This window comes from Vanacampus margaritifer, chromosome 14 (genome assembly GCF_051991255.1).
Source record: "Vanacampus margaritifer isolate UIUO_Vmar chromosome 14, RoL_Vmar_1.0, whole genome shotgun sequence".
NCBI lineage: Eukaryota > Metazoa > Chordata > Actinopteri > Syngnathiformes > Syngnathidae > Vanacampus > Vanacampus margaritifer.
The window spans coordinates 8,869,894-8,896,256 of record NC_135445.1 but is presented as its reverse complement, the minus strand read 5'-3'; the positions used below and the strand labels follow the sequence as shown (position 1 = coordinate 8,896,256).

Sequence of the window (26,363 nt, the reverse complement as noted above, 5' to 3'; positions counted from 1 at the left end):
ACCAAAATATTTCATTTTCACTTCCCATCTCCTTGATTTCACCCCTTACTTGTTATATTTGCACTTTCACCAGGCAACTATTTTGGATGGGCTGACTCACTCAGTATGTAAAAGCAACACTTAATTGAAACTCCCCTTGCCAACCCTCAGTGCCCTGTGCATGCCTTAATTCCATATTCCCCGTGAACATTTTGTCCATATACAGTGGATGTAAAAAGTGTACACACCACTACTCAAATGCTAGAATTTTGTGATATTAAAAAATGGTGGAACATTATGATCCATCCATCAATTTTATATACGCTTGTCCTCATTGGTTAATTCTGAACATAGCCACATCCAGTTATAATGGGGTGTGCACATTTGTGCAACCACATCACCTTAGTTGTTTATTTTTATTTCCCCTTGAAAGTTTGTATATATTTCCCAAATACGTCGTACAATGATAGTGGTTTTTATTTATTTATTTATTGACGATTTATCTTGATCTCATGTTTTATATAACAAGAACCTGACTTTTAAACAGGGGTGTGTAGACTTTTCATGTCCACTGTACATTGATTACTTGTGTAAGTGTTAGTATTTCCGTTTTACACCGGCCTTTCCTTACTACTACAATGTCGTTATTCCCATCATTGTCATATACCTTTCCTACTTTGTGCTGGTTAAATAGATAATTACATTCATGCAATTACTGTTTTATAGCATTTCTGTCTTAACCATCCATTTTCTACCACTAAACTTATTGAGGGCAGTTAAAGCCTATACAACCTGTTGGCAATCTGAAGTTATTGTGTTGCTTTGATACCTTCATACCATCATGTTTCCTTTTGTTGCAGCTTTGGATGACCAGGACAGTGCAGTAGATGACCGGGATAGCGACTACCGCAGTGAGACTAGTAATAGTTTGCCGCCACGTTACCATACAACAGCTCAACCCAACTCTTCCGTGCACCAGTATCCCATTGGGCCTCGGTCGCACCACCACCTAGACTCATGCACTGACTCCTTACACAGTTTTGAACTGGACTACCGAGACCAGAGAAGCAGGTACACTTGACTCATTCAACCAAACAAAAGCCAAGCACATTTCTACTGGCATCTAATTTGATTTTATGTGTTAAAAATGTTTTAAAGGAATTGCTAGATTAGCGTGGAACTGCCCAAACATTTTTGACCTGCAAGTATGTTCAAACGTATGCACAAGTACGTTCAAACATACTCGCAAATACGTTTGAACGTACTGGTAGGCTACATGCTATAAACATAGCATATTTTCCCATAATTACTTGCACATTTGTGAGTGAAAAAGCATTTGGCGCACATTATAACAATTCGCTCCTAAATTAAGTCAAAAACGTTGATCATTCGTAACTTGTATTATTTATATTTATTATTTTTATTATTTATTTATTAGATTTGCAATGCCTGATTTAGATTTTGCATGTTTCCCCATAATGTAATACGCAAATAAAACTATGTGGCATTATGGGAAAAATAAGCTAAGTTTGTAGCATTTAGCCTACAAATATGTTCAAACTTACTCTCGAGTATGTTTGAACATACTTTTTTTTTAGTACCGGTATGTTCGAATGTACTCGCCTGTCAAAAATGTTTACTCCACATTGGCAGTTCCATGCTTCTGAATTACTGTGCTATAACAATACTTTTCTAACAATTCTTTAAACCAGCCTTGTACATCAGTTGATGTAATCGATACAAATTCTATTTAAAAGATTAACACAGGTAGTTTTGTTTTTTGCATCAGAACCTGTCATCACTTTTGCATGAAATGTTTTTCATTTTTCAAACTGATAAACATATTTTCTTTGCTTGCTTTGTTTCTTGTTCTGCTTCTTCTTTTCTGTTCTTTTCTCTTTCCCTCCTTCCTAATGTTTTCGTTAAAATATAATCGCTTTAAACTAAATTAGATCACTTAATGAAAAAGGACGAGTCAGAATTATACCTGTAGATTCTGGCATGGGTTGTGACGAATGGGAAAGCAAATACAAAAGGCGAGGAAAGCCTCAGCTGAGTGACTTTTTAGATGATCAAGAAAATACTGCTCAAAAGGCAAAGCCTTACCTTGAACCAACAACCTCAGCCCTTCAAAATACTCAGCAAATTGGTTGTGTGCCTGGAATCTATCCCGAAGGCTATGACACGATAGATCGCCGAAGAAAGAAAAAAATCCGAGACACAGGAGGTTTTCTCAATAGAGAGACACACAAATTGGGCAAAGAGGCTTTTCCCCCAGATCTTGGGATGCTCTGTGTTAAAAGAGGGGATATGTTCATGATGCAGGAAGAGGGGCAGCATATGACATCCTGTCCCCAGCAATACCAAAATTGCCTTCTTTATAGGACAAGAATGTGGGCTAAAAATGAGCTGGATGTCACCTTAGAAAATTATGTGGCTTACAAAAAGGAGCAAGATACCAGAATGCAATCACTGTGTGATTTTGATTCTATGTATTCTGGAGACCATCACGATTTTTTTCAAGATTTTGATGATGTTCCTATTTCTGCAGAAGAAATGCCCACAATAATTACAAGACGCAATCGAGACAAAGCTTTCTCCTATGGTAGCGACATGGACGATTATCAGGGTCTTCAGGAAAAGTGCAGAAAACCTAAAACTGGTAGATGGGTACCTGAAGCAGTGCTTTCACCTGTAGAAGAACCTAGCGACGAATATGTTGACCCAATGGATGAGCTACAGTGTCTAGTTGAAACTGTTTCCGAATATCTTGCTGAGAAAGAAGAGGAAATTAGCAAATATGGTTCTCTTCCTAAATCAAGCAAATCAAGGCTATCATCTCAAGGAAGCAACAAAACAGATTCTACTGGAGATGACCACAACAGTTTAAGGGATCCTAGAGGAGAAAGTCAATCACACACTCCCTCTGGAATTTCAGGTGTAAAAAATGCTATGAGCTCCTTATTCATTAATCTAACAGACAAAGTTGGTGGGGGACCCAAACAGTCTGCCGTTGATATTAAACCGTCTACCGTGCATCCGCCACAGTCTGGCATAACAAAACTGCTGTCCTTTATTCCTAAATCCAACAGCTCTGCTCCTGTAGCTGTTGTATCTCCTGTAGAAATGTCCCCTGAAAATGTGTTCACTTTGCCTTCACAACCATCCTGCAAGTTACAAAGTGAAGATGACAGAGCTTGTGAAAGTACTCTTGGTGTAATGGCTCACAAACTGGGAGTTGGAACCAAACCTCAAGCGCCAGGAAGGTCGGTTTTGGAAAAGTTAAATCCTTTAAAGCTGTTTTCATCAGGAGATGTTAATAACTCAGATGAACATAAGGAACAGCCAAAGCCAACATCTTATTATAGTGATTCACATTTTGATCAGAATATTGTTTATGAAGAGAAACCTCCTATGCAAGGCAAACCAAACAAAGACAGTGCATCTTTTACTGGCTCTGCAAAACCTAATGGTGAAGTACAATCAGAAAGCACCAATTTATTCAATCTAAGAAAGTCAATTAGTTCACTAATCACGCCTTTCCCACACATCCCAGCTCACCAAGCATCACCTGTGGCAGTATATCCAATATTTAGATCATCTGAGGAGCCAGTACTTGAGAAACAATTTAATGATCCATTATCAAATACTAAGCTTAAACCACCTTCGCTATCCTCTGAAAATGTCTCAACTCGGGAACAACTAAAAACAGAAGGAGGGGTGTTTTCTGGATTTTTGAAGTTCGCATCCAGTGAAGATGTATTTACTCCTGGAAATCCAAAGACTCCAGAGCAATCACGGCAACAATCAACTTCTGTATCCTCCAATGCCCTTTCGCAAAAATCTGCCACACCACAGAAAAGCACAGAAAAAGGATGGTTCTCTAGCATTTTTAGCCCTTCTTATGCACCCCCTGGGTCAACCCCAAATACTAATACTAACCCTCCATATCAGAAGCACAATGTGTCACCCAGCTCACATCCAGAACATGCATCAAATCTGAAAACAACGGAAACACATAATCGGATGCAACCGCAAGCTCCAAATCAAAGTTTTTTGTCAGGGTTTTTTAAAGGGAGTACCCTTGAAGATTCCTCTACGAGCTGTACTCAGGTGAAGAAAGTACAAATGCTTGATACAAGTCGTGACCTGTCAGACAATATGCTACAGCAGGGTTCACGTAACATCCAACCGACCAAAAGTAGTGCATCCCCAGAGATCTCTACTCACATCCCCCCACAACAACAAACATCTTCAAAGAGAGGAGGGCTTCTCTCTGGTTTACTGAGGTTTTCATCAACAGAAAACGTAACACAAAATACATGCCTTTCCGAAGATGAACACAGTACTTCTGGCGAAGCTAAGCAAAAAACGTTAGCTGGGTTGCTAACATTTGCATCAGAAGAGAGAGATTCGAGCTGCCCATCAGTTCAAAAGCAAAACTATGTTCAATGCAATTTGACCCAGCTTGACATGCAAAGCCCAAATCAAGGAAGAGACCTCAAGAATCAAACAGCAAGACAAATTGCCCAACAGGAAACAAGTAAATCAAGGTTTCCTCGACAACAAACAGTTCCAGTTAAGCAACTGCCATCCAAACAAGGTGGTCTCTTTTCAGGTCTTTTTAAATTTGCATCTGCTGATAGCATAAACACACAACACCCCTCATCAAGCCAACCTCATGGCATTGTCCAAAGTATAGCAAGCATTGAACAAGCTCAAGAAAGAAACATTCAAAAGTCAGAACAAAATCAACCACAAGATCAGTTCGAAGAAAATATTCAAGCAGGTGGTTCTTTTAAAACATTGAAGTCCTCCACACAAAAAAATATTCACCAACATTCCAAAATGCTGGTGACACAGCAACCGATTGTGGAAAATAGCCAAGAGAAAGAGACAGCAAATCAATCTGGAATGCTCTCTGATTTGTTTAACAAGTTAACAACACCATCTAAGCGCCATGACACAACCTGTCATACCTCAATAGAGCAACTGTTACCTCAAAAGGATCACAAATATGCAGTCCAAAATAAGACATCATCACAGGCACTGCCACATTTAAAAAATTGTCAGAAATCTTCACAAACCTATACTAACAGTGAGACGAAAACACTACAAAATGCACAGCAAAGCTTTTTTTCTGGAGTTGAAAATGTTCCCATTGAATCTATTGGCCATCCACAGCATGATGTATCAAGCCAGAGTACCGGGGAATCTTATCCCTCATCTAGATTGACGATGCATTCTGGGAGAAATGTCAGCCAAATTGATAGTCCAAATTATTTATTTCCAAAACCAAGCAGGCACGATTTCAAATGTGCACCTGTGTCAATTGATTCAGATAGTCTAGACTTAAGAACATCAATGACTTTTGCCAGATCACTTCAGAGTCATGCAACATACTCATCATTGAGTGCCGGTAATTTACCTCAATTATATTGCTCTCACTCTTATGCAAATTGCTCAGTAAAGACCGTTCAACCATATGTTTGTGGAAGCATGCCCTCATTGTGTGAACCAACAATCCAAAACATTTATAATGGACAACTTTCTCCTTATCAAATAAGTCCCTCCTATGATGAAAACCAGTGGATCCATGGAAGTGCAATATGGCAGCAGTTTCAGAATGAATCTTTGAATTCTCAATTCCAAGGAGAGGACTCCGGTTATGCTCAGAGCTATGAAAATTTGTCATTGCAAGCGGTTCCTCTTGCCTACAGTCCTCCAAAGGTCAATAAGCCACTTACTTCATCTACCACCTGGCAAGGGGATATTTGTCATGATGACAAATTTGAGCCGTATTATTTCAGTGAGAACAGGAATGAGTGTTCTTACCCACAGAAATTCTGGAATAGCCATGAAGAGCTAGGAAACTTACAGCATTCATCCAGTGAACAGGCAATCTTGAACTTAACAACTAAACCCAGTACAGCAACACTTGGGAAATGGCATTCATGTAATGACAGCAGCACTTACAGCTTAAATGGAATTGCATATCATGAAGGTTATTATGAGGAGACTGCACCGAGCTTGTCTTACTCGGCTAACTGGCACCATGGGATAGATAATAACATGATCCAGCTAAGTCATTCTAATTTCAGTCATTTGAAGTATTCAAAATATCCCTCAAATGTGAATCATGACATGGGTGATTCAATATACCTGGAAGATACAGAATGGTATCAGCAGTGGCTTGCACTTTTGGAGCAAGGAATGTGGTGGCCAGCTGAAGATGGTGACTGTGGTTACTTTGTTTATACTGACCATGAGTACATTTATGCCTTGCTCACAGATTCAGCGGGTGAATATGTTTATGCATGTGCTCCTGAAGATAATTCTTTGGAAAATGCACAAGCATGTAATAGCTTTCCCAGTGCTGTGCTTTTCAATGAAATGGTTTTAGTGTGTGGCTTTAAAATCCCACTATATAATGAGGATGAGCTTCTGTGGTTGCCTGGTCAAGATCTCAATGAATCTCAACTTCTTAATGCCCCTTTAGATTTGTCTGCTGCATACAGAAAAGGAAATCAGATCATGAACCTAAATCTTGAGCAGTTTACTCAAATGTTTGAAAATTCCTTTTTGTCACCAGAGCAGCAAGGTGTAGATTTCACATCTTACACATTAAACAAAGTTCGTATGGATCCAAGGCAACCCAACTGCATGTCAGAAGATCAATGCAAGTATGTCATTGACCTTTCCTGTCATAATAAAGACAATCAGGGACAATCATGTCCTCAGTGGAATAGCCAAGTAAATAGAACATTTCTTGCTCAAAAGGTTGCCGTTTCCTTGAATTCTTCTGCGTCTGCAAGAACGAATCAGCAAATACTTTACAACTGTTACCAGCCTAGCCAACACCGTCATCCATCCACTGGTGTTACTGTGAAACATGTTGATGAGGTGTCAGAAGAAGACTGGAGGAAGAGAGTGGTTCCAGGAGAAGCACAACCAAATCGTCAGGCCAGAAAGATTTCGTCCCTAATCTCATCTGTTGTGGGCAAAAGTACTACAGTTCAATCAATCAAAACTAGCTTATCGTCCAGTAATCAAAGGGCTCCTGATAATGCATCTGATAATCATTCTAAAAATGTGTTTTCGTCTGGCTTACAAAGTTTGAAGGCAAAGATCATTAAAGAAGACAGTACATCTGAAAGTGCCACAAAATATCTGCCCACATTTTCAACAACAAATCAAGTGACCAGTCCCCCAAAACAATCTCATACCAATTCACAGAAACCTAGATTGCCACGACAGACCCCAACAGAAATTACAAAAGTGCCATTGGGATCCAAAGAATATCAAATTAAAGAGGGGCTCCCTCAACTTGTCACTGATAAGCCAGTGGATATAACGGTTGAAAAAAACTCTGAGCAACCAGGATTCATGAACTTTTTAAAATCTGCAGTTGGAATAGAGGAACCCAAGCAAGAGTCACAGAAGGTTTCACAGACTCTGACATCTGTGAATCAGCAAAACAAAACTGGAAATGCTGTTTCTATACAAGCAAGTGCCGGCACAGATAAAGAGCCTACAGGAGTATCAAATATATTTGGATCAATTAGCAGCTTATTTAATACGGACCCCTCTTCACCACAGAAAAAGGATATACCCAGGCAAACCACAGCCAGACCTAAGGGTATACAGAGACAACAAACACTGAACCAAAGTGGTACACCTGGGCCAGAAAAAGGGCTTTCCCAAAAATCTGAAGCATTATGTTCCACTGCCAAGGGCACTGTTGTAACCCAGTCGGAACCTGCATCAATTGCTGGACGGACACAAGAAAACAAAACAAAATCCTCTGGTGGACTGTTTGGATTTTCAATTGGAGAAATTCTAACAGGAACAACAGCAGCAACACATTCTGGACCTACAACTCAAACAACCAAATCATCTACAGCGCCACAAGAAGAGTCATTCAGTAAAAGTTTATTCTCAGTGTTAACTGGCTCAAATCCAGCACAATCTACACCTAGCACTGGGCCTTCTCAAGCAAATACACCAAACACCACTCCACATTATCCGCAAATCGAACAATCTGGTAAAGGTTTATTAACAATGTTTGGAGGCTCACACTCCTCATCCCCTCCGTCTCAAACAGAGACCAAGGATGACATGCCACAACAGAAAAATGATTTTCCGAAAGATCAGCAGACATCAGGGTTCTTTTCATTGTTTGGTGGTACAAATACTCAACAGTCTCAATCTCAAACCTCTCTTCTAGGGGGAATAATTTCTGGATCGTCAAGCTCAACCGAAAACCCAGTGAAGGGTCTGTTTTCAATATTTAGCGATCCTAGTCCCCCTCCAGCCCAGTCCCCAACGACCTCATCTGCACATCAAAAAATAGCTCAACCACAAGCCCAACAACAAAAAGGTGCCCAAACACAGTCAAAACACCAGCCTCAAACACAAGAGCAACATGCCACATCTGTTCTGGGTGGGATATTGGGTGGGTTGTCTACCTCAAGTGAAGGTCCCAGAAAATCATTGTTCTCCATGTTTAGTTCCCCCAATTCCTCGCAAACACCATCCAAAGAACCTCGTAAAACCATACCCTCTGTTGTTTCAGACTTTCGAGCACCTACACAGTCAACTCCTAAATTGTCACCTACCGTTACTTCTGCTAGCAAAGAGCCACCGCAGTCTTCCCAAAGCACATCTGTGTCCAGCATTGTCATTCAAGAACATATTAGTGAAGTTTCAAATGAACATTCAGGAAGGAATGAAACAATGGACACAAGAGAACGCCAGTCTGTTACTAGGAATACAACTTTGCATCAAACCACTTCAAGTTCTGCTTCTGAAGTTAAATGCACCGATATTTCACCAACAGAACCAAATTCTGAATGTATAGCTGTCCCAACAAAAATAACCACAAATAGTACACTTGAAGCTCTTGCTCCCCTTGAGAAACCAACAGCTATAGACCATTTGTCTATGGTCAAGGAACCAGATCAGGCATCTTCAAAAACAGAATTCATTTCAGACAATCCAGTAAAAGGCTTGCTTTCATTATTTTCAGGGCCTAGTAGTGAAACTACTAGTGACAGCCAAAAAGGTCCATCTCCTACGTTGAAAACGCCAACAGGGCCTAAAGATGCGCAAGCTAAAAGTATATTTTCTGTGTTTGGAACTTCCTCGCCTCAACCCGGATCTCAGTCTGGAGGTTCTCTATTAGGGGCTATGTTTGGAGGCTCTTCACCCCAAACATCTAGTCCTCAACCTGTAGGATCATTACTAGGTGGTTTATTTGGAGGGCCTAGTCAGCAGTTTACTGTGCAGACTGCACCCACGAAGAATGGGGGTTCTGTTCCTCAGACAGCAGGAACTCAAGCAGGGGAATCCTTAATTGGAGGCTTATTTGGTGGGTCTGCTACTCGGACAGGTGGATCTCAGACTGGAGGGTCTATTTTAGCTGGCATATTCGGAGCTCCAGCAGCGTCAACCACAGCAACACAGGCTAGTGGGGTATTAGGTGGATTATTTGGTGGGGCTAGCACACAAACGATTGTACCTGAAAGGAGTAGCTCTGTAGTGGGAGGTATTCTGGGAACATCAGCTACTGCACAGACACCTCAAAATTTACCTGAAGCCTTAATCCCAGCTGAATTGCCTGATAAAAGTTTGCTTTCAGCGTTTAAAGATTCTGTTTTACCTGCGTCATCCACACCCACAGCTACACCAAATTTAAATGATAGCAATAAAACCACTATTCTTTCTGAACCTACTTTAAGTGCATCTTTCGTACAAAAAACATTTCATGACAATAACACAGTCTCGGCTCCAGCTGGTCAAGAATCTTCTACAATTGCCATTGTCCCTCAAAGCGAAGAACAGCCAGAAACATTACAGAAAGCTGCCAGTACAGGCCTGCTTCCAGTAGAAAGCAACATAGATGACCATTGTGATAAAACAGTCAAACCAGTCGTAGCAGACAATGATGCTGAATATGAAACTACTATTCCAGTGCAAGAACCTGCAGGAACAACAATTACAATAGATAAGTCTACTCAAGATAAATCACCACCTAATAATGAAAAAGAGATGGTACCCACATCCGTTGTTGAGGTACAACAAAAAACACCGGCGGCGGACAAATATGTTGGTAATTCATCAACAGATACAGTCACAGGCTTTATGTCCTCACTTTTTAAACCAATAGTGTCCACCGATGCAGCTCCTCAGCCTCAAGAGAGAAGCTCACTTTTTGGACTGGGAGGATCAGCATCCCAATCTGCTGCTAGCCAACCCGGAGCTTCACTACTCGGGAGTATTTTTGGAGGTTCTAACACTCAGTCAGGACCTCCCCACTCAGGTGGAAATTTATTCGGAAATTTAAACAAGGGGGCTGATCCTCAGTCTGTACACTCTCCTGGAGGGTCACTTTTTGGAATGTTCGGAGGACAATCCACTGCAAAGCCAAATGCTCCAAAGACTGGTGGGCCACTACTGGGCGGGCTATTTGGAGGGACTGCCACAGCAGCTCAGTCAGGTGGTTCTTTCCTCGGAGGAATGTTTGGCGGGCTCACTGTCCAGACTGCAGGATCACAGACAACGGCAACTCCTGGGGGTAATGGTGGGGCTACATTAAGAGGAATGGGACAGCAACCAAAGCCACCTGAATCACTGCCAAGTGAACAGGAGCCAAAAACTATTACTACCCCACAACCGCATGTCACACGCGACAATTTGGCACCAAATGGTACCCTGACAGATTCAAATAAAGTGGTGGACTCCAATAAAACAGACTGTACTCAGGATAAATCTAGCATCATGACAAGTAATAGTGTAGTGTCACATGAGACTGCTCTTCCGGACACAAATATTACCACAAGCAAAGGTGATCTCATTGCTCAAATAGATGGCACTAAAAAGGAAATGTCAACTGTTGAGGAAAATGTCATTCTTGAAAAACCCATCCTCACTAAGGAACAGGCTACATGTGAAGATGACAAATCTGTCCCAAAAAATAATACAGCTCTTCCTGTTGACAATTTGCAAAAAGAAGCAGAACCATCTCAAACTACAACATTGTTCGGTTTCATATCAACACCGAGTGATGCAGGAAAATCACTCGGATCGTTATTTTCGCCAGCAATGACATCTGCTGCTTCAGCAGGTCCTCAAACAGAAGCATGCAGTTCTCTTTTTTCAGGATTAAAAACATTATCTGGAGGCTTATTTCAAGAGGAAAAAACTACTACGCCTTCAATATTTCGGACAAAGATGGGATTTCCCTGGCAAACAGAGCCACAAAAGCAAGCTGCTCCCCAAGTAATAACATCTCAACCAAAGAATATTAGCAAGCCAACAAGTGGTGAAACACACCAGGTGCAAAATGTTTCCACATCTGATGCCTCAAAAACTGATTTGGTAGGTTCCAAAGACGAGGTAGCCAAACCCCAGATATGCATTTCCACCCCTGAACTAGATTCCTCAGCCTCCTTGACCTTTAAAGATACCAAAATGGTTGTAGAAACAAACCCTTCTGCAGGTACTACCAATGAAGAACCGTTGGACAACCCATCTAAGAGGGATCTATTGAATACAAAAAGGCTAGTAAAAGCATTATAAATGCCATTGTTCCTTACCATTTATGATGCAATTACACCCCCCCCCACCGAAAAAAAAGATTCAGCTTTCCAACCCTCCCTACTTATCATTTAAATGTTACTAGCCTTTGTTTCATTGTACAGTAAATATCCATTCATATCATTATAAAACATGATTCCAAGTTCAAACACATTTTACTTCATTTAGTGTTTGTGAGCAGTAGAATATGAGCCCCAGAGGTAACTATCTTCTTCTATTTTAATTATTTCCTGTCACCTTAGGGTTAGTATAAAATATTCTGTTACCTATTTATAATAGGCTACAGTTACTTGTTATTTAGTTTGTTTAATTTTACATTTTAATTGTTTACTAGTGTTACTAGCCCGTGAATTTTGTCGCATTGATTCAGCAAGGTTTATGAATAATCGGCTACTTTGGGCCTTAATTTGGGTACCATTTTCTAATAGTATTAGCATATGTTACTTTGCAACACTATAAAATTAGTAGTTAAAAAACATTTGAAGCACTGTGTATTGATACATGTTTCATGAATTGTGTTTATTGCTTGAAAATATTAGAGGACAAAATCAACCATGAATTTACATACATTTTCTATTGCAATTGTTTGTTATCATTTATTATAAACTGACGTTCATCTTTTTATGGGCTTCTATAGAATTGCTTACGCAAACAAAAGGTGTCTGTCTTGCTTGCTGCTTCTTTACATAAAATGTGTTTGAGCATGGAAATGTGTTTTGTTTTTCATATTCATAATCCATAGTATATGTGCATTGTTTTGTATTTTCATATTTCATTTTTGTGCATTTTTTGTTTATACCACTTGTGTATAAATATAATATACTCGTAAATATTAATAATTAACTCTCAAGTTCAGATTTATAATTACACAGACATGTACAAATGATAAATTGCACATATGCATATTTCATTCTCAATGAATTAATCATGATTACTTAAGTATGAGTTATAGAATATTCTAGGATTTGAACATTACATCTACTGCATGACATCTACATATGTAAGATCAAACTTAGATGCATGTGCTAATGTATCTTTAATTTTCATATTTCAATATTTTCCAACATGCCACTATCTCCCTTCAAGGTTTGGTATCTTTTTAGGTTGTGTGTTGTGCGTATATACACAACACATGTTTTAGTATTTAGAAAGATTATTGAGCAAGCCAAGCAAAATAGACCATGATAAGGTAGTATATCAAATAATTGTTAGTAGATCAGTGGGGCTCACTCATCACAACTTTCTTCCAAATTCATTTATTTGGCCATTGTTTGAACAACATTGGAAATCTGTACTTAACATGCTTGGAAAATAAAAATAAAAAATCCCCACTTATCTAACTCAGCTAGAAAAGCTAGATTCAAAATATGCAGAAATTGCAAATTATTATTTAGAAATAATTATTTATATAGTTTTGATTTGATCAAAATAATTCTGAAACTCATTATTTCTCTCTCTTTACCCATTTAGTCCAGCAGAAAGTAGTCACCTTGGGTCATCAGGAAACCTGAGTCAGACCAGCTCTCAACTGAGTGAGATCGGTCACGAAAGCACTGGAGGGTCAGAAATCGAAGAATCCTTCCACTCCTATCACAGCACGAGCCTCTATCCCTCCATAAATGGACATTTCACAACAAATCGACAGTCTCTTGTTGGTGAGAAGGTTACCCCTCAGCCGTCCTTCGACACAAGACAAAGCTTGCAAAATGAAACTCCAACAGAGAACATGTCTAAGCTCCAAAGGTACAGATTCCTTTAAGAAAAATGTCTTACGAATACCTAAAAAACATACTTGTTTTGTAATATCTCTCAGTGATGCTCATAAATTCATGTGTCCCAGGTTTCATGATGAAGGGCCACCTTTACCATTTTCTCCATCCAGAGTTCGTTGGCTGAAGGCTATCAATAAAGTCAGAGTTCAGCTACGAGAGGTATGCAGTTTTTTTCCCTCATGTTCTCCTTAAAGTTATCAGTATGTTACCATCCTTACGTCATTATTCATACTGGAAGTAGGTTATAGTTTTTCTTTAATCCATTTTCTATACTTATATACAAATATGAATATATATTACATATATTACTCATAATCTCTCAAGGGAAAATTCAAGCACTCACTTTTCTATATAGCCACACATCTCTGTAAACAAATACAGTGCAGCTCAGCCTCTGGCTAGCGGGTGTCATGGCTAATGATATGCTTTTCATAGTGTGTCAAATGCAGGTCAACATGAATATCAGTGCAGCACGGGCATATAAATTAAAAAAATATATATACCACAGTGCAACTTCCTTTCGAGAGCAAAAACACTCAAAAGTGATCTTCTTGTTTTAATATTATAGTAATTCAGAATGTTCATACTGATACTGTTGCACTGTTGTCTGCATCGTTGATTTTGTTTATTTACTGAAAAGACAAACTATTGCTTTCCTTAGAAGAGATCAGTGCCAAGATAACTAAATTTTGGCTTCAATTTTGTTATTTCATTTCACTATAAGAAGTTGTCATCAGTTTCTTAATGATGTGATCTGAAATGCATTGTGAACGTTTGGGCATACATAGTAGTATGTTTAAAAATATTATTACATACATCTTTGCCAAGGCCGTTTTTGAACAATGCACTTTTATATAACTTGAATAAATCTGGGTTGTGACTTGACAGGTAAAAAAAAAAAAACGACAGTATATAAATAGATTGTATTGTACTCCAATTATGGCATCATCATACATAATTTACAAATAATACAGAGAAACATGATGAAGCTAAGGATCGACACACACTTACCGCCTCAAATCATCTTTGTGGTGAATTGCGCTGCCAGAGGGAGTGAGAAAGCAGAGAGAGCATGCAAAAGCGGGGGTTGGGATAGCGACATTATCATGTGATGCTTCTCCTCATTTGTCTAACTTAACACTCAAGTGGTACCAATGAAGAACCTCAATCATCAACAAGTTAAAGAATTTCCTTTAAATCAGGCACAGCACAGATTCATTGTACACCTGTGGAGGATACAGTCACATCAATTAAATGAATCAGGCGTGACGATGCTGATTGTGATTCTTCTTCGTTTTATTTTCCCTCTCCTACTACAAGGTAAGATTTTGTATTTATTTTATATATATATATATATGTATTTTTTTAAATTGTAGATCAACTACAGCTATATAGCTAAATTCAGTAATAGAAGATATGTATTACTGAATGAGACAAGTTTTATTTATTATCTGTAACATGTTAATTGTTACTGTTTAATACAGTGTAAGCTGTTATTTTTAGGCTGTAGACAGAACATTGGTTAGCAGAACATGAATCAATGGACATGTACATTAATTAGCATTCAAAATTTGATATGCTTAAGTAAGTTTGCTAATTGAAAATAAATATATAATGCAGTCAAATATATATATATTTTTTTACTTTTGTGCTGATCGGTGTTAACTGTGGTATCTAGAAAGGGTTGGAACAGAGCAATCCGGTAGAGCAGCTGGTTTAGTTGAAACAGGACATGGCAAAAAGAACAGAGATTACCCTTCATCTAATTGCTGTCTTCCCAAAGTGTTGCAATTACAGCGATCAAAGCAGCTGCATGCAAGTTGTTAGCCTTATAGATAGAGTAGCTGTACGCTGCAGGGAAGAATATTGTATATTGTCTGCACTAGGGTTTCTTTTGTTAGTTTGTTTAAATGTCATGACCCGAATTTGGTAATTTGGTAAAGCTATTTAAGTAATTATGTAGCTTGTTGATGATGAACAAAACAACTAACAGCATCTGACTTAATTTGACGACACAATTACATTGACTAATTTTGATTCATGATCTTAAGTTTGGGAATCCTGTTCTATGCAGTCCAATATACCAATTATATCATTACATTTAAAAGAAAAAAGAATGGCTTTAATTTATATTTTCTTAAGGAAAAGTAATTTTATTTTTGCTAACATCAAGTGATTCAGAGTCTACTATTTTTGCCAATAATCATAAAACTAATTCTCTTTTGTCTGATATTGCCAGGTACCAGAAGATGTTTGGTTTCACCAATCTGAGGGTTTATTACTGGGGAATCAACGTATTTTTTCCTACAAATGGAAATATCTAATCAAGAGTGTTACTTTGAGATGTTCCCCAAAGGACGCCTCGATGGACAAGATGAGCACATACAGGAAGTTTATGTACTTCCGCAATCAACCATGGTGCAACAAGAATTGCACATAGCGCAAGAAAACTATAGACTGGAGTCCAATCAACTAAACAACTGTTCTGATTGTGAATCTGGGTTTTCTGCTGTGGAGCATGCTAAACCCCAGATAATTAAAATGATCCATAATGAAGATGCTAAACAGGATGAGGAGCAAGGCTCTAATAACGTAGTGGATCATATCCTGAAAGAGCTTAAAGGCATAAATAAGATCCAGGAGGAAATATCAGACCTGAGGCAGTATCTAACATCTGTACGAGGCTCAGTGGATGAAGTGTCTTGTTGTGTTGATGCAGCGCTAACCGAAATTGGAGAGTTATACTCTGGAGCTTCAGCTGCACCTCACTGTAATCCAATTCCTCAAACTCACACAATCAGGCGAGGAAGCCTGGGAAGACAGAACGCTGTAACATCACCTCTCATGAGAAACATTTCTCAACTGTCTGATTGGAATAAACATGGATATATTTCTGAGGGTATACCATCTCACGGAGTTTCCAAGCAATTGACTGTCAGTCAAATTACCCAACAGCCAATCCAAGAGAATGCAATGCAAAGCTCAAATGTACGGGTGGTTTGTGCTTCAAAAGAAGAGCTTTCGTGTCTTCATCAAACCCAAGAAGACTACCAAAGCAACCACTCTTTGTCATCATGTCACTGCTCAGATACAGGAATTCTTTGTCTTGACCCGGAGAAGGGCAGGTGGCCTTCTGATTATCAACAGTTCAGTATGTGTGGAGAGGGAGGTTGGAGTGAGGGTGAAATCTCCTGTGCAAACAGTGAACTACATGTTTGGGACTACTGTTGTACAGAGACACAAAGCAGCACACCAGTTCATTCTTCACACACTAGTTCCGAACACCTCTCATTACTTTTCGGAATTCCTTACAACTCTCTGTCATGTTCTCCTAGTTTGGACAACAGAAGCCAAAGACTACAGAAGGATGAAAAAGATTTGGCATGTGTGTGTCCCGTTAAGTACCCCTACTCACGGAGTTCTGGGTATGACAACATGGATCCCTGTGCAAATGCAGAGGGCATGTGTTCCTCCGTAAGTGGGAGTTACTCCACTGTATTGCTGACAGACTGTGATGGTAGCTGCCTGGATCCTTATTCACTGTGCGATGATGATCCATCATCTGGTGGCACTCTTGAACTGGGATCAGCAGAGAGTTTGGATAGGGACTGGACAGATCACAGCATCTCAAGAGATGATGGAGGAGAATCTATGTCACAACATTCTGTAGAAATTTCTTCCAGAGTAGGTTTTGATATTACAACTTTTAGCAAGGCTGTACTCAGTTTCAGGTCTTCTTTAAAGGGGGCTTTGAAAAACTTCGATGGGTGCAAACCTGACGATTTTCAAAGTGATATCACTGAAGCATCTCCGTCCCTGATTACACACACAGATGAAGCGACAGAGGCGATCATCACTGCCTGTCATACAGAGGGAGTGTCCAGCAATCACACTCCATGTGTCCCCACCAAGGATGACAGTGGGGCCTCAGCCTGCATGGATTATGGCGAGAGATTTGAGAAACAGTCATGTTCAGCTCAAGCATTACATCAAGAGGCTGACCACTCTCTGTCAACTGTAACTAACAGAAGTGATACAGACATTTTACCAAGCAAAGAAGACTGCCAAACTAATTCGGAAACGCCTGGGCTTTATCTTAAGCCACATTATAGCCCAGTGGTGCAGGTTGAAAGTCCATTGGATGCATTGCCCAGTTCAGATGAAGTCTCCTTCAATTCTCCTAGTGAAAACAACATTGTTGAGGAGATTGGAAAACCTATTGATGCCAATCACAAAGCACGCATAGCTAATTTCCAGCTCATTCTTAGAGAAAAGAAGCAGACTCAGCAGAGGCTGTCCCAGTCTACTCAAGGTTCTCAGGGGTCTTCTGGATCTCAAGGTTCTCAAGGATTCCGATCTCAGGAGAAGTGTATTATAGGTATCTATCTATCTACACTCTCACCAATATTGATTTTAAATAATTATAATGGGATTTTCATTGCTTTCTTCACAGAGGCGGTGGAAGAAGAGCATCAGGTTACTCCAGTTCTATCACCTCCGTATTAAAATTAAAGGATTTTTTGTTTGTGCGCTGTATGTTTTTATTTTTACACAGAGGTGGGCATTCCGTCACTACTGACAGACTGTCCGTCACTGACAGATGCCCGTCTTTCTGACAAATGGCCAGAAGCTTTAAAAATAAAAAAAATAAAAAAGACGGCCTAAGCACTGACGGAAGTGGATTTTCGTTCGTCAGTGACTGATGCCTGTTTTTCTGATGAGTGGTGGACTGACGGACTGATGGAGAGTATTGCCTGAATGCCCACCTTTGTCTGTCGGTCCTGAAATAGTGATGACGAAGTGATGACAGAAGTGCGGTTAAAGTCAAATGATGAACTGACAGACAATTACACTTTGGATTGGCTTAAAAAAATTACAGACTGACGACGATGACGGAGGGTTGCACAAAGCGCTGACGAATGACAGACTAGCAAAATTTTGTAAAATGCCTACCTCTGTTTTTACCATTAACTTTTGTCTCTGCAAAGATGGATGCATAACACTGTACAAGGTCGTTATGTTGAATTGAAAGTGTGGAATCATTTTGGTGACTGTGAGGGATTCATTTATGTTTGATAAAATTTTTCAATAAATGTCTAGTTTGTGTAGATGTCTTTCATTATTTATTTCATCATTAAACGTATCCCTGTGTGGGAAAACAAAAAAAAATGTCATGCTTAAACTCAGTTGCATTTCTTTTTTTCATGATATTCCTGCTAAAATCAGAAAGGTGAAACTCAACCTTATCCACGTTTCATTACTCTTCTCACCTCAGAAATTAATTGGATGCTGTGGCCCTTCGTAAATAGTCTAATTTCAAATTTTTTTTTTAAATCTTGCAGGTTTGTCATGATGAACCCAGTGTAAGACAGGCCTGGGTAAAACCAGGGTAAGTCAAACAGTGATGGAAAATTGTGGTTTCTTCACATACTTTTCTGTGAATTTTATTTATATAATTTATTTAAATATATAAAAAAAAATTGTTTTGCTGTATTTCTATACAAAAAAAACTATATATTGGTAAAATTGTTTTTATTTATTTATTTATTTATTTATTTCATTATTTATTTATTTGTCTGAAAGCAGTGGTGTACCAGGGCTTTATGGGATTGACAGCATGCCAGACCTTCGTAAAAAGAAGCCAATCGCCTTGGTTAGCGATGTGGTGAGTAGAAGCATATTTCTGTTTTATGTATGTATATGTTGTGTATATATGCTGTACATGTTGTTCTTTTGAGTGCATGGTTTTTGTGAGTTCATCTTTCTATTTGGGAAACCACCACTTTTGTCACAACTTAAATAGCTGCGACTTAAGTGGTGGGGTTTTGGGATTGATTAGAGTGTTAACATTGAAACGCATATGAAAGCAAGCTGCTAATTGTTCTCTCCCTCCTCTCTTAAACCTGAAACTATTCCCCACAACTCTCTTGAATGCATTCTCTCTGCCTGGTCAGGCTATGGTAAGTTCTTAGAATCCAGTAAAATATCAAGTTGGATAAACAAAACACTACTTGCCTCAAACTATAATAACTGCAGCATGTTTTTTTTTCTCTTTAATTGGAGATTTTTTAAGTATATATATATATATATATTTTTTTTTTAATGCATGCATCTTTCTTATATCTAAAGGTTTTTCTACAAATAATTCCACTCCTCCGCACATATGCAAACTTGTTGGTAGCCTTATGTTAAAAAATAAAAATAATTTCTAATGTTCCTAATGTCAGAAAGCTCGGTCTCAGCAACAGGTGAGTATAATAGCTCAAAATTCACAGCATGTGTCATGCTATATAAGCCACTATAACACAATTTAGCAACAATAAAAGGGATTTAAAAGATGCATTTGTGGGGACTGATGACTAGTTGTAATTTCCAATTAACAAAATGCTCTGTAGTCCACAAGTTGCTTCATGTCCCAAATACCAATTGCTTTGTATTTGAAAAGAAAATACACTGTTTCCGTCATTAATGTTCAACATGAAACACTAATACTACCTAGTGGCATGAAATTACCTGAACACAAATCTATGACTTGATGTTTGTTGATTTAACAGTTTACTATATATATTTTAACTTCAAATAACTTCATTATTTTCTTACTATAAAATTATTGTATCAATGTAGTAAAAGATACAATCACATTTGTATTTGGTAACCACATTTGTTCACTTTTATGTTAACAGGAGTATGAAAAACTGGGGGGAAAAATATATATTTTATTGTAAATTTAGAACAGATCTAACGTGCAATGCCAGAATATAAGTAAATTTTTAGTACATTTGTAGTTTACTTTTATCAGTTTGAGTTATTTCAGTGACCATTTTTTCCCTGTAATGGCATATCAACAATTTTGCCAATGTGTTTATGAGCTTGCATCTTTCCTCAAATTTTACTGACATTGGACAAACTAACACTCTTGCGGCTGTTTGTTTTATATATCCAACTTAACACTTTGTTGTAATCCTCTTTTAAGTTGTTCCTTTAAACTAATGTTCCTCACTTGGGCTTTTTGACCATTGGGAAAGTCCTTGGGAAAATCACAAAGCAAACCTCCTGACAACCCTTTTAAACCTTCCCCATCACTCAAAACATTTTAGTAAAATCTCACAGTTTGGCTTGGTTGTGGGTTATTGATGTATGTATTTATAAATATAACTGTTGCTACCTGTTCTCCAGTCCCTTGTACAAGCTCGTAAGGCGGGTATCGCATCTGCGATGGCTGCACGATCTTCCATCAAAGATGAGGAGCTGGTGAGCGCTGCAAAAATGTGATTGATGTGAAGGAATCACGCGATGATTTTGTTAACAAGACTATTTTCTCTTTCTAACCTCCTTCATAAAACTGGATCAAAACAGAAAAACCACGTGTACAAGAAGACCCTTCAAGCGCTGATCTATCCAATATCATGCACCACGCCGCATAACTTTGAGGTGTGGACTGCCACGACACCCACATACTGTTATGAGTGTGAGGGGCTGCTGTGGGGAATTGCACGGCAAGGTGTCCGCTGTTCGGAGTGTGGTGTCAAGTGTCATGAAAAGTGTCACGAACTGCTGAATGCTGACTGTCTACAACGTGAGTACAGTTTCCATTACTTGTACTATGGTTACACTTAAGTAGCAGGAACCTCACAGATTCTTCAACTGGGTCATGATTAGGTGCTGCCGAGAAAAGTTCCAAACATGGAGCTGAGGATCGCACTCAGAATATCATCATGGCAATGAAGGACAGAATGAAGATCAGGGAAAGGAACAAACCGGAAATTTTTGAACTTATCAGGGAAGTCTTCATTATCAGCAAAACTCTCCATTCTCAGCAGATGAAGGCAATCAAACAGAGCGTACTGGATGGTACGTCAAAGTGGTCTGCCAAGGTCACCATCACAGGTATGCCCATAAATACTTGAACCAGAAATGATTTCATGCAATAGAAATAAGTGATACTGAATTATTTTCTTGGCTACCTGTCTTTTTCTCCAATATCCTAGTTGTTTGTGCCCAAGGACTTCAGGCAAAGGATAAGACAGGATCTAGTGATCCGTATGTCACCGTGCAGGTGGGCAAGACAAAGAAGAGAACCAAGACTATCTATGGTAACCTTAATCCAGTGTGGGAGGAGAAGTATCACTTGTGAGTAGCTATTATATCTGATGTCAGGCCAAATAAGAGAATTTGAGGTTTTAAAAGAACAGAAAAAAACATTTATGTATTATATATTTACCTTTTATTAGTGAATGCCACAACTCGTCAGACAGAATCAAGGTGCGCGTGTGGGATGAGGATGATGACATCAAGTCAAGAGTCAAGCAGCGTCTTAAGAGGGAATCTGATGATTTCCTTGGCCAGAGTATCATTGAAGTCCGAACACTGAGTGGAGAAATGGATGTCTGGTACAATCTAGGTCAGTTTGTTTACTACACATAACAAGAACATGAATGACATTTCGATGTATTCATCCCAGCCATTTTTCACTGAAGCAAACCCCTTTGCTCTCGGCTGTGTTACTGGATTTTGACTGATTTTGAAGTCACACCGAACGTTGTGTTCTATTGCTATAAAAACATGTAACCTACCAAAAGAAAGATTAAAGTCTCTTCTTTCATCAGGAAAAAAAGTATATTTGTATGTTTCAGTTTTGCAGCAATTTTCATTAGAATATAGCTAAGTTTCATCATTATTCAGAAACCTGTTGAAAACACTGGGGAAAAGAGCTTGTTGCAACATGGCCCTGGTTGATCTATTATACTCTGCTGCCACCTGCTGGCCTTTTTTTGCAATAACTACCATTGCTTTAAGCGACCTATTCAGGTCAGAGGCTGAATCAAAGCCTTTTGTATGCTCTTGCATTAAAAACAAAACGCCATGACAATAATTAAAATAGAACATGTTTATACGTTTTTGGGCGCAAATGAGTTAATAGTGCATTATACTGTATATCGCATAGCATATTTTTGGCATTATATTAATGCTGGCAACAAAGCTACAGTATAATCTAATGGATTTGCAAAGAGATATACTGTAATGGACCCTTCGTACCGACATTATTTTTTTTTTCCTTCTTGCTACCTTCTCCACCTTACCACCTTAATTTGTTGAACCTCATTGCACATCTCAGTTGACTGGGGAACCTTTTTATACACCCAAGGAAGGATTGTCCCTCAAGTTCCACATTATTCTGCATAATTGCTGCCTTTCCTTGGCTTTTTAAACTTAAAGAGTCTTTATTGTGCTTGCAGACAGTTTTGCTCTTTAAAAAAAAACAGCAACTAGCACTCTGCAACATGGTCTCTTCGGGAGTTGTATTTCAAATCAGACAAGGCTCTAATTCTGAAAAAGCGACCACACAGGGTGAAACCAGGCTGTATTGAGTAAGAACCAGTACAATGGAAAAGGGGAATTCGACTCTCATGTGCTATCAAGAAAGCAGGCATTCTATAGAGCTTTGAAATGAACATACTCAGCCAACCTACAATAGCAGGGCACTGTTTCTATGATGCCATTTCATCTGCATTATTGAGTGCTTATTAAAGCTTTGGAAAAGGAAGAAATCAAGTTATTAAAATACTGGTAGGTTTTTCAGTGTCCCTTCTTTTTCTCCATCATCTGCTCCAAAGTACGCCACACCCTTGTTGCTTCTCCTCCTTATGTGTGATTATCAAGTAGCACTGCTCGAGTTAGAAATGGACTGTTCAACCGACATGTATGAATTACCCCTAATAGTAAGCCTGTCAGAGCAAATAGCAGGGGTGAATCGCAAGGCGCTCCGCCTACAATGTCTTCAGTGAACAGACACAGATCCATACAACCTACTGCCTCTGTATCCCCCACCCTCACATTTGAGAGCTTTTATTAGTAGCTACGTGCTCAACAAATCCATCAAAGCTGAGATACTGACATGTCATGCAAATAGACTGAGCAGCAGAGTGTTAACCAGGTTTTGTCTGACCCTGACACCACATATGTGTTTGTATGACCGAGTTTGTGTTAAATTACAGAGAAAAGGACGGACAAGTCAGCCGTGTCAGGGGCCATCCGCCTCCAAATCAATGTGGAGATCAAGGGGGAAGAGAAGGTGGCTCCATACCATGTGCAGTATACCTGTTTGCATGAGGTAATGTAGCAATTAATTAACTAGGCATCAAATCATTTTAAATGATATATAAATGACCAAGTGGATACTGTCCGTAGAGCACTTAAGTCTCCTCTAATCACAGACCTGGTGGCTCTGCCATTGGTAGATTTCAGCTTTACAAATTACCTTAGTAGGGGTGGAGTATTTTATATATCATGCAAGCAAATTTAAATGATTTAACTCATTCACTCTCAGCCATTTTCACTGAAGCAAACCCCCTTCGCTCCCTCCTGTTTTACTGGATTTTGACTGATTTTGCAAGGCCCACAAAATATTGCGTTATATTGCTATAAAAACACGGAACCAACCAAAAGAAAGATTTGAGTCTTTTCTTTCATCAGGAAAAAAATGTATGTTTGTATCTGTTTCCGTTTTGCAGCAATTATCATTAGAATATAGCTAAGTTACATCATTATTCACAAATCAGTTTAAAACACTGGGGAAAATAGCTTTTTTGCAACATGGCCCAGGTTGATCTCTTATACTCTGCTGCCACCTGCTGGCCTTCTTTGTTTTTTTGTTTTAACTACCATTGCTTTGAGCATAGGTCAGAGACTGCATCAAAGTGTTCTGTATGCACTAGCATTAAAAAAAAAAAAAACATAAAAATCGTATAAGTGCTTTTTTCACTTGCATTCGACCCTGCGGCTAATACAAAGGTGCGGCTTATCCATCAGATTACAAGGGAGCGCACTATTAAGGAAGCGGAAGAGCGTCAGGCAGAGCAAAAACAAACCAAGTGAGCCCAAATATAGTAAAAGAGACAGAACAAGAGCGAGACAATTTGCGCCGCCCTCGTTATAGAAAAGAAAGTAGCGGGAACCCGGTGCGGTAACATTAAAACACCTGCGGCTTACAGTCGGGTGCGGTTTATATGTGTAACAAACTCTAGTATTCCCCTAATTTAGCTTGCGCGGGTTTATGGTCAGGTGCGCCTTATAGTCCAGAAATTACTGTAGGTGTTTTCAACATTCCACCCTTGAGCAAGTTAACATTCTCCTTTTTGTCAGATGACTGATTATGATGATTACCTTTGGCTTGTACATTTAAATGCTCTAAAAGGTCTTTGCTATTTTTCCCTAGAATGAAACATTACCATCCAACGCGCCGACAATTTATGACTAATAGACTAAACCTTTTTCATTCCATCCCAGAACCTGTTCCACCACTCTACAGATATCCATGGGCATGGTGTGGTGAAAATCCCAGAAGCACGTGGAGATGACGCATGGAAGGTTTATTTTGACGAAGTGCCGCAAGACATCGTCGATGAGTTTGCCATGCGTTACGGAATCGAATCAATCTACCAGGCCATGACGTACGTTTGAGATCACAAATGGTCATCAGGCCTGATGGGCATCTGACAAGCACGCACCTTGAGCATAAATCATAGTAAAATGCTTTAACTTGTAATTTTTCATTAAAATTCCTATGTTGCTATTTTCAGGCACTTTGCTTGCCTCTCTTCTAAATACATGTGTCCCGGAGTTCCTGCGGTGATGAGCACGCTGCTCGCCAATATCAATGCCTTCTACGCCCACACGACTGCCTCCACCAATGTGTCCGCCTCCGACCGTTTTGCTGCCTCCAATTTTGGGGTTTGTTCTGCCATATGACACACATTTTAACTCCCTATTCTGTTTCAATTGTATACAGTATTGTTTTACAGTTTTTCCAGTACTTTATTTTTTTTAATATAACAACGTCAATATTATGTCCTTCACAGAAAGAACGCTTTGTTAAGCTTCTAGACCAGTTGCACAACTCCTTGCGTATTGATCTCTCGACCTACAGGGTAAGATATTATCATATACCATCATGGCTCTTTTCCACCATTTACTGTATGTCAACTGTCTGCATGTCCAAACTGTCAAAGCAATGCATTTTACAGTCGACAACATTTGTTTGAAACCGTACCAAATAAGGCCTAAATTGATATTCAGTACATTATCTCCTCTATCCAAATCTATAAAGCTCTTAATGGTCTGGATCCTTTATATGTATTTGATCTGCTTTTACCATAGAGACCCTCGCGGACCCTGAGGTCCTCTGGCACTGACCTTTTAACAATACCAGTGATTAGAAACAAAACCCACAGCAAGGCAGCATTACAGTTTTATGGCCCCCGTTTATTGAATGGCCTGCCGGAGAACCTCAGGACTGCAGAGAATACCGATATTTTTAATATTTTAGTTTTGCGTTTGGCTGATTTCTTTGTTTTTATTGTTTTGAATTGATTTTACTTGTATTTATCTTTTATTTGTTTGTTTTACTTACTCATTTAATGTTTATTTTTATTTTTATTAAATTTAAATAAATTGTTTATATGTACATGTATGTATATATGTGTGTGTGTTTTATACTCTTGCTTTTACCTCCATATCATTTTATTCTACACATACAGTACTTATGTACATTAAACTATAAAAATTAATTTATTTTACAGAACCACTTCCCTGCCAGCAACAAGGATCGCCTCCAGGATTTAAAATCCACTGTAGATCTTTTAACTAGCATCACATTCTTCAGAATGAAGGTAGCCCACACACACATGCATGCACATGATGTTGATAAAACGTATAGGCAAAAACTTGGATTTATTTGATTTGCCAATAAATATATCCTGGAAAAAAAGGCAAACTGAATATGGCATTGTGTGAGGCCTTGTCACTGTCAGTGCTACTTACCCCATTTGGTGTTCAGGTCCAGGAGTTACAATCTCCACCTCGAGCCAGCCAAGTTGTGAGAGACTGTGTCAAGGCCTGCCTCAACTCCACCTATGATTACATCTTCAATAACTGCCATGATTTATACAGCCAACAGTACCAGCCTGTGGAAATGGTGAGTCACGCAATGATTAGTCAGTTGTAATGTAAATATCT

General features: G+C 39.0%; 1 protein-coding gene across 12 annotated transcripts in view; it reads left to right on the top strand.

Moving 5' to 3' along the window:
* The window catches only part of unc13bb (unc-13 homolog Bb (C. elegans)), a 55,850-nt gene that overhangs the window by 16,852 nt on the left and 12,635 nt on the right, over positions 1–26,363 (top strand). For 7 of the 12 annotated variants that reach the window (XM_077585511.1, XM_077585510.1, XM_077585507.1 and 4 more), the window contains 18 exons: positions 74–103; positions 840–1,050; positions 1,932–11,540; positions 13,048–13,320; positions 13,418–13,508; positions 18,692–18,738; positions 18,936–19,014; positions 20,526–20,600; positions 20,706–20,925; positions 21,009–21,236; positions 21,338–21,479; positions 21,581–21,750; positions 23,345–23,460; positions 24,636–24,799; positions 24,929–25,079; positions 25,208–25,276; positions 25,928–26,017; positions 26,185–26,322. In XM_077585511.1, the coding sequence (XP_077441637.1) occupies positions 74–103; positions 840–1,050; positions 1,932–11,540; positions 13,048–13,320; positions 13,418–13,508; positions 18,692–18,738; positions 18,936–19,014; positions 20,526–20,600; positions 20,706–20,925; positions 21,009–21,236; positions 21,338–21,479; positions 21,581–21,750; positions 23,345–23,460; positions 24,636–24,799; positions 24,929–25,079; positions 25,208–25,276; positions 25,928–26,017; positions 26,185–26,322 (11,903 nt within the window). Of the gene's footprint in view, positions 1–73; positions 104–839; positions 1,051–1,931; positions 11,541–13,047; positions 13,321–13,417; positions 13,509–13,547; positions 17,728–17,802; positions 17,826–18,691; positions 18,739–18,935; positions 19,015–20,525; positions 20,601–20,705; positions 20,926–21,008; positions 21,237–21,337; positions 21,480–21,580; positions 21,751–23,344; positions 23,461–24,635; positions 24,800–24,928; positions 25,080–25,207; positions 25,277–25,927; positions 26,018–26,184; positions 26,323–26,363 lie in introns of those variants that run through there. The other 5 variants (XM_077585516.1, XM_077585514.1, XM_077585505.1 and 2 more) reach the window with 4 other exon arrangements.